The following is a 13,764-nucleotide window of genomic DNA, read 5'->3' as shown; positions in this document are numbered from 1 at the left end:
GCCCTGGTCAGCCACCACGACCTGCCCTTCCAAGGATACATGCTGACTGGTTTCAGCCTGCCTTGGCCTTTTCAGGGGAACGACTCTAGCTCCCGACCAGTTTGTGTAGGGATGGCTAACTCCCTTCTTCATAGTCAAGTCCACGACCAGCGACAAGCTCCTCGCACTCAACCGAGTCGACTTGCCTGAACTTTGAAGAGGTTCCATCCTGTGCTCCTGCACGCCCCTTCCCTGGAACCATTCCCAGTCAAACTCTGCTCTTTGCCAACCAGCATGCGTGTCTTCCATCCTCCAAGCGTCTTAGGAATCACTTCGTGACATTATGCTCACTGTCCTATGTGTCGGTGGTGTTGGTGGTTTTGTTTCATTGTTTTCGTTCCTACTATAATTGGGACTTCTTGTACACTTATTCATTATTTATACACAAGCTTACCTTTTAACCAAAAAAAAAAACTTAATTGTAACCAATTATTTTTATAAAAGTCTCCCTCTCTTATAAAATATTACCTATCTTTTAATAATCTCAATTTTTTTTTTTTGACTACATGACTCAGTCCATTAAAACTTTAATTAGCTTCCAATGTCACTTAAAATATCATTTTCTTATATAATCGGTTATGCAAAAGTAGTTTCGATAAAAATAATAATAATAATAAAAGCTAGAAAATGATGAAAGAAAGAAAAAAAGAAAAAAACATGATAAATGTCATCTAAATTTTTGATAGATTATCTAAAATTATTTGATCAGATACATTTTTCAATTGAAAGTAGGTAATCAAATTTGGTCTCATCAATTTTCCTAACGATTTAAAGTCCATTGATAAGAGGAAACAACTATCAAGGTGTTGTTTAAGACCGGGCATGCATGGAGAAAACTAAAAATGGAATTTTTGATATGGGTGTTTTCATCTATATATAAATCAACCATGAGTACAAGTTTGTTAGAGAAAATAAAGAAGACAATACTACTTAAATTAAGTTGTAAATAACATCAAGTAAAGGTAAATTATACTTTCCACTCCTTTAGTTAAGATTTATTACACTTATTCCCTGTATTTTGGATAATTATAATTAATTCCATTCTAGTTATATGTGGGAAACAAATCTCTCCTGCAATTAGTTTCACTAATTATAGTAAGAGATGGTCAACACTGATGTGACATGTTTTTTAACTTCTTTGACAAATATGTCCTTTAAATTTCTACGAAGACACTTATGCCTAATGATTCTTGAGCAAAAATATATATAATATCATGGCATTTTTGTTAATCTAATTTTTTTTAGTTAGGGGTATAATTGTCTTTTTACACAACAAGTATTAAGCAAAAGTGTTTTCACATAAATTTAAAGGGCAACATTGACTTTCTTTGAACCATAGTGAAAATAATAGTAGGAGTCAGTTTGTTACACATGTAACTATAAGAAAGATAATTATAATTATCTAAAACACAAGTGCAGTAAGTACTAAGTATAATAAATCACAAGGTACTAAAGAGCCTGTAAGTATAATTCTCTCGAAGGAAGAAACCAAGGACATACCTATGCACCCTGGGCTCTCTGGGGCCATCGCACACACTGAATTTTTGTAACTTTCATTTCACACCTATAATTTTGTAAACATCATAATAATATCCTACAAAATACTAACTAAAAACTCTATATATAAATTCATTCCCACTAAGTTTTAAGTGTTCAAACTCACTCTTCTTAGGAGGCGAAGCCAATTAAGCCCAGAGGAGGCACATGCCCCCATGACCTGGCTCCACCATCTATATATATGAGGCAAAAAAAAATTTGTAATTTTTTTTCTTAGATTTTGCACTTATAGTATGTTGTAACTTTGTTTTTCCATTGAGCTTAAATTTTATAAAGTCAATGGGTGTAATTTCATGCAAAGACCTAATGTATTCAATTAAAATATTACCCAATAATTTTGTAAGTTAAAATTGTTTAATTATTTATTTTTCTTATACTACTAATTGATTATTATATTTTTTTTAAATGATTTTTTTTTTCTTTTTCTTTGACCCATGATTTGAAGGTGCAATAAATTTTCTTTTTTTACACTGCACCCCAGAATTGAAATCCTGGCTCCACCTCTACTTTTCTCACACTCAAAATTTTGTACTCTCTAGGCCTCTTCTCAGAGTTACCCCTAACCCATCAATGACTCTCTCTCTCTCTCCCTCTCTTTCTCATATTATAACTATTGAATTTGTTCAAACTCACTCCTCTCACCCTCAAATATTTGCTAAAAACTCTGTATATTTTGTTTAAGAGTTTTTTATTTGATTTTGTTATAACTAGATAATACGATCACTGAAAACCAAGTGAGTTTCCGAAAGAGAGATTGACGTTTCATTAGTTCATGGACTTGTGTATTTCTTTTTTACTTTGATAATTTTCATTGGTTTGGGAAATTGAGGGTTTATTTATTATTATTATTATTATTTTTTAAGGGTAAGTCAAATTTATTCAACGAAATAGCAAACAAAACCTAAGTCACATAGAGGGGTAGTGGGAGCGCCAGAGCGGCATATACCAAAATTTTTTATAGCGGGAGCGCCGCTAGAGCGCCGCATTATAAATATATAAAATATTAATTTATAATAATAAATATATGTTTTAAATAAATTTCATGCAAATAAAAAGACAGCATAGTGAATCAAATATGAGTCCATTACAACCAATATAACCTGCTTTATAAAAATGCATAAATTAACAAACATGACAATTAAACAAGCTGCTTTATAAAAATAAAAACATAATAGTGAATAGGGCATAACAGAAAAAGAAATTTTCAAAAGTATTATCTTTTATACATTTAACCTGCTTTAAGCTCTCAAGATGACAATCAATATCTTTGAAATAGCAATGTTCAAAAGCAAAATAATCTACTGCTAAACTTTAAAACAGACATGAAATATCCAAACTTCCAAACCCAAAAGTTAATGAAAGTAGGCTACATCAGTATTATCTAATGAAGGTAAGTTACGTAAGTATTATTAAATATTAAGTATATTGTTATATAACTTACATTATTTGATTTTTATCTATAAAGGACAGAGTTTACTTAATTAAACTAAATTGATTACTTTTTGACATAATTAACCTTATTTGGTCTATTTAAGTTGGGGTAAAATCAAAATTTCTCAAGATTCACACTAAATTCGTGAATTTATTATCAAAAGTCGTCGAATTCTTGAACAAAATACGTGATTTTACCTTACACAATTCGTCGAATTGAACTTTAAAAACCGGCAAATTCTTAAATTAAATTCGTGAATTCAAAATTATGAATTCGCGAATTCAAAAACATGAGAGTGTGAATTTTTGGCGAATTCGCTTTCAAAACGCCAATTCGCGCGTGGAGTAATGGAACACCAGTAGTTTGAGTGAATTATGTGACTTAGAACAAAACTGGCTACAAACAAAACAGGTTACCAAAAGGCAGCCCAACACAACAATAAGAAAATAAGGCCATAAGGCCTAACACAAACTCGAAGGTATAACCACCTCCATATTACAATACAGAGGCAAAACCAAAGAGAGAACACAGAGAGCAAGAGTAACACAAAGAGTATCATTTAGCTATCAGAATTGGTGCTTTCAATAACCAGACTAGGAAGTCTCCAATCAGCAGCCATAATCCGAGAAATCCTCGAATCTTTGAACCTCAAGGAGAGCAGACGGCATCGGATGTAGTCCTCAATGAGCTTCCAAACAACCTGAGGCGAGGAGAATTTACCGGCATAGGTACGTTTGTTCCTCTCTTTCCATATGAAGTAAATAGTCGTAGAGAAGTAAAGTCTAGCTGTTATAGCATCCATAGAGTTATAATTGTCATTCCATACATTCTCAATCCACCTTGCTATAAAAGTTTGACTAAGCTCACCACAGTAAAATCTACATGTATGTTGAACATAATTCCAAATATAAGTGGAGTAACTGCACTTAAAAAACAGATGTTCATGTGTTTCATCTTCACTTCGACACAAAATGCATAGGTTAGAATCACCATCACTACTGTGACCTGTGAAGAACCTATCTTTGGTATAGAGTCTGTTGTGAAGAGCAAGCCAAGTAACAAAGGCATGCCTAGGAATGTGTTTTGAGAACCAAATAATGTTGGTACAAATAGACAACGGAGCAGGGGGGAGTAGAGCATTGTAAGCCTGCTTTAAACAAAATTTACCTGTAGGAGATAAGGTCCAAACCACCTTATCTCTACTGCCAGTATTGATAGGAGGTGCTATATCAACCATGCTAGTTAAGGTCCAGAAGAGAGGAGGAAATCTCCGTTGACATTGTCTCATAAAACACTTCACCTTGGAGTTAGCATCCCACATTGAATTGGAAATAACCTATCAGCTTATGATTTTGTGTTTCATGCTTGGGAATTTTTTTTTTCCTTAGTAATTTTCCTTAACCAGATTTAAAATTTTCAAAAATAAAGATAGCCAGAAAAGGTAAATTAAAATAAATCATGATATTAAATAATATTATCAACAAACAAATAGGTAGATGTAAATGTGTTAAAAATTAATGTTTTGCTGTTCAACACACTAAATCGGGCTGAAATAGATAGATATTAATGTGTTAAAAACATATATAATTGTGTTGAAAAGCTCTGCAACACAACTACATAGGTGAGATTACATTTATGGTAGAGGTTCCAAACAGTTGCAATCTTTTGGTGTGTGTGTGTGTGTATATAATAACTTCACAGATAGCTAAAAATCCACCCCAAAAAAATAAAATAAAAAAAATCCTAAAACCAGCCCAAATTAAATCCATTCTTAATATTGCCCTTAAAAGTCCTAAACCAGCCCAACTATTTGCTTTGCTTTGCTTTAAGTAAGGGTGAAAAAGGTAAACAAAATTACTTAAATTTAAATAGTAATATGAAGTGATGATTAATCCTTTATCTACTACACATTTCCTGCAAAATCGAGACAAACCCGCATTTACGTACTTTCCTATTTGGCAATCAGAATTAAACTGTCACCATTACTTTTATGATATGCAATTAGCATGCATATACCACTCTCCAAGCATCGTATCAGATATGTTTCTATAGCATCACATCATTAGTCCGAGCACTATATTAGGCATTTGGAGGGGGTGAAATAGTATTTACCCAAAAAAAAAAAAAATTGTTCTTTTATGCAATTCTATTTGTATATAATATGACAATCCGTTTTTATTACTGATTAATATCATCAATAATTGAAATAAACATCTTAATTGTATTTTATTTTATTTTTTAAATAATGCTTTTATGAGGACCCTCTTATTAGAAGAGTATCGAGCTCTTTTTACCTAATCATTTTTTTTTTTTAATATGTGAAAAGTCAAAAAAAATTATTTAATATATCTTTTAATCCAATGATTGAATAGGGAGAATTCGTAACTCTTCTAGTGTCCTCCTAAAATCATTATTCTTATTTTTAAATGTTCTTAAGAGTACTCTTTGGTACCTCCATCCTTTGGAGTCGCTCAAAAACACAGAGGGACCGGTTTTTTTTTTTTTTTTTTTTTTTAAGCATCACTCCAATGGAAATAGAATTCAAATCAAGTGAACGCACAGTAAATGAGATTGATCAGACTTGACCATGAATGGCAATACGTCCTCTTACCCATGTTTATTTCCTTTCCTTAACATGCTCCCGGTAGAAGATTTACCACCCATCATTCCCACTTGTAGACACTAAAATTTTAGTGGGCTTTGATTTTGACAAATGGACCCATTAAATATGAATCTAATGTTTAATTAAGTTATTTAATTGGCTCAAGCTTGGTCCACTTAAATTATTTAATTAGCTCAGCTCAGATGGTTAAATAAAAAGATAATTATTTCTAATAAAATATATATGGAATAATTATTTTTAAGGATAATTATCATAATATAACCGGCCCCCGGCCTAGTTATTATTTTATCCTTATCAGGAGATGACACATGTCATCATCCTATTAATTCAAGAAAGCCTATAAATAGAGGCCTGGATGAAGGAGGAAGGATACAGGCAAATTCAGAGTTCAAAAATCCAGAGACTAGGAAATCCAGAAGGTCCAAAAATTCAGAAACTCAGAAATCCAGAGGGCCAGAAATCCCTAGGGCAACCCTAAAGGAGAATAACACCAAGTATATCCGAAGACGTGCCATTCTTCCTCAAATTCAACAAAGGACACAAATTCAGAATTCAGAAGTCCAGAAATTCAGACACAAATTCAGAAGTCCAGAAATTCAAACACAAATTCAGAGTCCAGAAATTTAAAGACTTAGAAATCCAGAAGGTTCAGAAATTCCAAACCTGAATGTGAAGAACAACAAGCACATCCAACGACGTGCCGTTCTTCATCAAATTCAACAAATCCTCTTTGAAGACGAAGAACAACAAGCACATCAAATCATGTCATTCTTCATCAAATTCCACGGTGATCAACAACAAGCACATTTAAAGACGTGCCGTTCTTCATCCAAATTCCACGGTGATTCAAGATCAAGCTCGTGCAACCCTTGGATTCAACCAACTAAAAAGGAGATCGAATTAGAGGACCTTTCTTTTTGTAAAGAATATTACGAAGGATTGTATTCCATCATTATCAATTAATAAAATATTTTATTTGCCCCTATTTTGTTTCGTATTTGCAGACATACAAAATTTGTGTGTACAAATTTCTGGCATGCCCGGTGGGACATCCTCTGCCTCTCATCTTTTTTTCTAATATCAAATTCTCAACAAATTTATCGCAAATTCTATGATTTCCAACAAAATTCAGACGAAGAGTAAGAATACCCCCAAAGACATCGCTGTCATGACGGACAACATCAACACTACCACAAAAGGTGGCAAGAAGGTTGCAACTTCGTCAAGTGGTACAAACAACTCTGCACATTCAATGATGTGGAGCATGGTCAAATCATCCGTTCCTACTAAAAGACAGCACGATCTGATGAGAGTCAATTTCGCCAAATCTGTCAAAGTACCAACTCAAACTCATACCATCTTCACCTTACTGGGGGCAAGGAGGAAGGTTCCAACAACCTCAAAGGTTGCTCCAGTCACAAGTTCAAGTTCCACCTTGCTGGGGGCAAGGAGGAAGGTTCCAACAACCTCAAAGGTTGCTCCAGTCACAAGTTCAAGTTCCACCATGCTGGGGGCAAGGAAGAAGGTTCCTACAACCTCAAAGGTTGCTCCAGTCATAAGTTCAAGGCTGGTTCACCCAAGGCTAAAGATTTTTTTTGACTCTATCATTATGCAAGTCATGATGACGAGTGCTACCTCGTATGAAGAGCAATTGATGACTATGGCCTGTGCAATTAAAAGATTACAACACTCTCTCAAGGAGCAAGATCTAAAAATTGCCTCGCTGATAGAAAAGTTAAAATTAAGTGACGACAATGCTGAGTCAAGCAAAGGTTGAATTCCTCATTCTAATTGCATGCTAGAGAACACTCTAATTGATGATCAAAATGACGTGTCCGCCAATCCAACAATTGATGTTGCCTCTGTTACCTTACTTTCTGTCCAACAACTTCAAGACATGATAGTGAATTGCATAAGAGAACAATACAATGGCGTCCCTCAAAGTGCTCGCATGTTCTCAAAGCCTTACACAGAAAGAACTAACATTTTAAAAATAGCGGTTGGGTATCACCCTCCAAAGCTTCAACAGTTTGACGGAAAACGTAATCCCAAGCAACATGTCGCACACTTTGTAGAGACTTGCGGCAATGTTGGTACAGAAGGAGATCTCCTTGTCAAGCAATTCGTTTGTTCCCTCAAAGGGAATGCATTTGATTGGTACATAGACCTTAAAGCTGGAGGTATTGACAGTTGGGAGCAGATGGAACGAGAATTTCTCAACCGTTTCTACAGCACTCGTCGTACTGTTAGCATGCTGGAGCTTACAAATACAAAACAAATGAATAGTGAACCCGTGGTTAACTACATCAACCATTGGCGAACTCTAAGTCTTGACTGCAAGGATCGATTAGCTGAAATTTCTACAGTTGAAGCATGCATACAAGGTATGCGCTTGGAGCTTCTTTACATCCTATAAAGGATTAAGCCTCACACATTTGAAGAGCTTGTTACTCGAGCCCACGACATGGAGCTTAGCATGGAAAATCATGGTGCTAGAGAAGATGTTCCTGATATATCCGATAACCTCCAAGAAGATGAGAGAAGTGAGTCCGAAGAAGAAAACAATATATTTCCTAACTCGGATGATGAAATAACGTCATCTTTCATTATAAGCATCATCTCAAAAGACTTGCATCTAGAAACGCACCATGTTACAACAATGACTTCAACCGAAAGTGCAAAATCACAAGGGGCATTAAGTCAAGGAAACCAAGAAAAAAAATCCTTAAAGTGATGCCGAGATAGTCCATACCCTTCAGCATAAACTTGGATTGTCGTCTGACTCTTGCAAAGTTGAAGAAAGTTATTAAAGTTGATGATGCTCCCAGATACGAGCCTAAACTATCGATGATGCTCCCAGATACGAGACTAAACTGTCGATGATGCTCCCAGATACGAGCCTAAACTATCGAAATGCTCCCAGATACGAGCCTAAACTGTCGATGACACTCCTTGACACGAGTTTAAACTATCTACCTAAAAAAAAAAATCAAGAACTCCTTGATACGATTTTAAATTGTCTCCTAAACAAAAAAATGACACTCCTTGACACGAGCTTAAACTGTCTACCTGAAAAAAAAAAAAAAAAAAAAGATTAACACTCCTTGATATAAGTATAAACTGTCTATCTGAAGAAAAGAAAACAACACTCCTTGACACGAGCTTAAGCTGTTTACCTAGAAAAAATTGACACTCCTTGATATGAGTATAAATTGTCTATCTGGAAAAAAAAAAAAAAAAAACAACACTTCTTGGCACGAGTATAAATTGTCCGCCTGAAGAAAAAAAAAATTATCAAGAACTCCTTGATACGAGTTTAAACTGTCTCCCTAAAAGAAAAAAAAATGTCTGTATTGAACTACATGATAACTTGATCCCTCTTTTGAGGGTACGTAGACAGCTTTGAATTTTATTCTAAGTTCAGTATGACGCTAAAAAAAAAGAAGAAAGAAACTCCTTAGAGTTGCAAAATGGCATAGTGTGCTCGTCACATGATATCAAAAGGGCTAGTCGTAATTTGTCATCTTCACTTGTTATCAAGATATTATTGCCACTCATCATGCAATATCAAAAGTGCTCGTCGCACCCTGTCAACTTGGCACGCCACCGAATTGTAGCTGTAAAAGAAATTTTGGTCTGTCGCCAAACTGTAGCTACCTAGAAAAATTCTGCTCATCGCCGAGGTATTTCTGAAAGAGAAATTTGGCTATCCACTGAGGTGTCATTGAAGAAAACAATTCTGCTCCGTCGAGGTATTGCTGAAAGAGAAATTTTGCTTTCCTCTGAGGCGTCGTCGAAGAAAAAAATTCTCCTCGCCGCCGAGGTATTTCCAAAAGAGAAATTTGGCTATCCGCTGAGGTGTCGTTAAAAAAAAATTCTGCTCGATCGCCATTAAGGTGTTGTTGAAAGACAATCTTGACTTGCCGCGAAGGCGTTGCTGAAGAATCTAGTTCATCGCCATGGTGTTGCTGCAACAAAATTTTGACTCACCATCAAGGTGTCGTTGAAAGAAAAAAATTCTGCTCGCCACCAAGGTGTTGCTGAAAAAATAAAATAAAATAATTCTGCTCACCACTGAGGTGTTGCTGAAAGAGAAATCTAGTTTTCCAATGAGGCACTGCGTCAAGGAAAATTCATTGCTGTCTGATCTATGGCTAATGAAGGCTAATAGACTGCATCTACATATGTCGTTGCTCTTCGAATTGATTCGAGGCTGCTGACGACACTGTCTGTGCTGGTCGCATGACCTCTCGGAGTCTGGTCTCGCTCTATTAATGGCTGCTAGATGATCCATGGCGATGAAAACGCTCTGGCGGTGGGTTTTGACAACGTTGTCTGAGCTAGTGGTAAAACCTCTCTCCATTTGCATCTGTCGTTGCTCTCTGGATTGATTCATGGCTGCTGATGACACTGTCTGTGCTGGTGGCATGACCTCTTAGAGTCTATTCTTGCTCTAAGTGATAGTATGGGAATTGAAACTCTTAAAAAAAAAAAAAAAAATGGTTGACTAGCACTACTAAAAAAAAATGGTTAGCACGGGAGAGAAAGAGAAAAAAAAAATTAAAAAAAATAAATAAATTGGCTCGCTGCCGAGGTGTTGTCGAAAGGAATTTCTGACTTGGTATTAAAAAAAAATTAGCTCGCCATCAAGATGTATTTTAGAAAATTTTGTTGACCATTAGACTGAGGAGGAGAGGAGGTTTTATCACTTGGGTCACATATTTTAATTCCATCAATGTTGGTCTTGTAGATATCAGCAAAGTATTACTCGGATGAGTTAAATTCAGCCTCATCATAACACTCGCTGAACAAGGCCTTCGTGGTTGTGAACATGAATCTCGTTAACGCTTGCTGAATCGAGGCCTTTGTGGTTATGAACATGAACCTTGTCGTGGGTTGTTTGGCCATCTTAACTCTCGCCCAACTGCATAGGTGCACCGAACAGCTGGGTCTGTAGGCTTCACCTTGAAGTTGGCTGGGACTGGTGGTTTGTTGACAAGCCTGTCGGAGTTTGCTTGTTCTGTTGCCATCACCGGAACTACTCTTTGTAGTGCTGGAGCTCGCCGCTGGGTTAGACCAAGATCACCGGAAAAGACTAAACAAAGCTTGGCGTCTGTTCACCAAAGTTGCATGCATGTAGTAGGCCAGCTCTGTGTTCAGTGGAAATCGCTGATTTGTCATCCTCCATAGTGGAGTTCGCCGGACTAAATGGGAGTCGCGAAAGTTGTCGCCAGGGTATGCTTCGTCGAAAATCTTTGCTTCGGTTGCAAAATTTTCCTCACTTCTTTCGCAAGAATTCTTTGGAAAATCCTGAAATAAAAAAAAAAAGGAAAGGCCTCTATTAAAAAAAAGTACATACAGAGCATACTCGTCAAGGCCGATAACTATATTGTGGGGGTGGTCAGCGGCCGGCGTGTGCTGGGCATGGGATTCCGTTCCCCAAAAATTTTGGTCCTGTAGAGATATATATTCATACATGATGGTGACTTGTATCTTGTATGAATGTATGGTGATTGTGATTCAACAATTTTGGTCCTGTAGACACACCTGATAAGTAAACAGAGGCTATAAATAAAATAAAAAAATAAAAAATAAAAAAAGAAGGGAGAAGAAAGAAGATGACAAAAAATAAAAAATAAAAAATAAAAAATAAAAAATAAAAAATAAAAATAAAATAAAATTAAGTACTGAGGATGCCAAAGATGACTCGGGCCAGATCCAACTCGCATAACAAAGTTTGGGGCTGATAATTGACATGGGCCCAAACTTGACGTCCACAAAGCAGACCGAGTATAGTGGATTGACTAAAAAGGGCCTTTAAAGAGGATTCAGGCCCACAACCATTTAACCTTGAGGATAGGCCCAGCGGCGGAAGTTAGTTAAGAATGCTCTAAAATAATGCAAATTGTTTATAAATAGAAAGGAGAAAGGAGGAATGGGGGATCGAAATATTGGAAGTGTAATGAAACTCTGTCAATTTAGAGAGAAAAAATTCATGCATCTTCAATGGCATTGTCTGTGGGAACAGAAGAAGATTGATGAGTGTTAGATTCAGCTCGATTCGATCTAGAATAGTTTATTAGAACGAAGCTAGATCGCTAAAAGCAGAGTCGTGATCGGTGAAATCACAGTTTGTGTTACCGAATCTTGATTCCGTTTGATTTGGAAAGCTCGATAGGTCACTTTGCACAGCTCTGGTTTGCATTTGTTCTGATGAGTTGTGTGGTTGAGATCAGTAGAGATTACTGAGTTTGTTGAATTTGTCGTTGGAGCAATCCAGATCTGGTCAATTGCAGTCAGAATTCGACCAAGCTTGAGTCTGGATCTAGTGCGTTCGTATTAGCAAAGCTCAGATCTAACAGATAATTTGCAGTGAATGACTTTGCTTCGATCCGGCATGATGATCGGAGGAGAAAGCTCGAACCTATTGGATAATGGCCAGCAGTCGAAGCTCGATGAGTTGATGAATATGATTGATGCATTACGAAAAGAGAATGCCGAACTGCGAGCTGGAATGAAGCATCGTGAGGCTCCTGCAGTTCCAAGGCCATCTCCGATAGTTGAAGCAGTTGCGCCATCCAATGCTGCTCATCATAACGATCTGGAAGGGGAAAGTCGCATTGATCCTCACCGCAACGAGATGGTGTAAGTTGATCTACCTCCTAACCTCCGACAGATGGAGGGTAGGGAGGGATCTATCCACCACGATCTGCACCGCGAACGAGTCACACAAGAAGGAGCCGCAGGGTTTGTTCCATATCATGGAGGATTGCGACATGATAAAGAAATGGAGGTCAATCAACACGGAACCTCATCACCATGGCAGAGAGGATTTGTGGAGGAGTTGTCGTTCGATCCGCCCCACCGTCCTTCAATGTCGACCTATGGTTATAAAAGTTCCAACGAGAGGTCGGCGGATCCGAGGGTTCCATTGCGATTTTCAAGGGATAATGAGGCGCTTCACTCGTCTGCAAGAATGGTTACCTCTCCATTTACTAACGAGATCCTAAACGCTCCAAATTCGAGGAAGTTCTCCATGCCTGTGTTCATTCTTTTTGATGGAACAACCGATCCGATTGATCACATTTACCATATTCAGTTGAAAATGGCTTTGAACACGAACAACGATCCATTAATGTGCAAGTGCTTTCCAACGAGCTTAGCTGGTCCAGCCCTCAATTGGTTCAAGAACTTGGGTCAAGGTTCAATTGCTAGCTTTCAAGATTTGTGTGATAAGTTCATAAGTCAGTATTATGGAAATATACGTCCGGCAAAAGATGTGTCAAGTTTGTTTACAATGAAGCAGCATGAGGATGAGCGACTCCAGGCCTTTCTCACCAGGTTTAACCTTGTTAAAAGTATAGTTATGGAATGTCATCCATCAATAGCTGTTTAAGCATTCAAGCTAGCAATGACCCGAGGGACTCCGTTCCATACAAGTCTGGTGGTAAACACACCAAAGACGATGGACGAGCTGAACGAGAGAGCTGATGGTTTCGTTCGTCTGGAAGAAGAAGAAGCAACTAATGCTAAGAAGACGTCTATCGTCTCTACAGAGAAGAAGTCCAAAGCCAAGATTCAGCAGAAACAACCCCCGCTGCAGCCTCAGATCTCCTGGAAGCCAAAGAAAAGGCCCAGAGAGGATGAACTGATTACCCCACTTAAAGTTACATTAGCAAGGCTCTACCAAGAAAACAAAGATATGTTTCCTCCTCCCTTACCAATCAAACAACCTTTCGAGCAGAGGGATCAATTTAAACATTGTGCTTTTTATAGTGATTTTGGTCATCAAACTCACGAATGCAGGAATCTGAGGAAGCAAGTGGAAATGCTGGTCTCCAGAGGCGAGTTTGCAGGGTATGTTCAAGGGCTGACGCAAGAGCAAAATCGTCTAGCTGAGCAGGTCAAGAGAAACCAAAAACTAAACCACCATAACGCTCAGCCTGTATGAATTATCAACGCAATCCATGGCCGACCCGAGCAGACCACAGAATTCGAGGAATTGCTTCGAATATGCCTCCGCCAAGCGCAAATGAAGAGGTGAGTAGGTAGTATTAACACCCTACACCAACAAAGCTCGGCCGTGCAGATAAGGTTCAATAAGATAGACCTG

General features: G+C 37.3%; 1 protein-coding gene across 1 annotated transcript; it reads right to left on the bottom strand.

The window, feature by feature from the left end:
- Positions 1–3,587: 3,587 nt before the first annotated feature.
- LOC132278689 (uncharacterized) lies at positions 3,588–4,265 on the bottom strand. Its single transcript, XM_059780539.1, has one exon. It carries the CDS (start codon positions 4,263–4,265, stop codon positions 3,588–3,590), a length of 678 nt encoding a protein of 225 aa, XP_059636522.1.
- Positions 4,266–13,764: the final 9,499 nt, after the last annotated feature.

This window comes from Cornus florida, unplaced genomic scaffold (assembly GCF_030987335.1).
Source record: "Cornus florida cultivar Cherokee Brave unplaced genomic scaffold, ASM3098733v1 CherokeeBrave_3.0.0_Hap2_Chr01, whole genome shotgun sequence".
Classification (NCBI taxonomy): domain Eukaryota; kingdom Viridiplantae; phylum Streptophyta; class Magnoliopsida; order Cornales; family Cornaceae; genus Cornus; species Cornus florida.
The sequence above is the reverse complement of the archived record's forward strand: the minus strand, read 5'-3'. Positions and strand labels throughout refer to the sequence as shown.

Coding starts and splice junctions, on each gene's coding strand:
- LOC132278689 (XM_059780539.1), bottom strand. CDS start 4,265: ATGGTTGATATAGCACCTCCTATCAATACTGGCAGTAGAGATAAGGTG.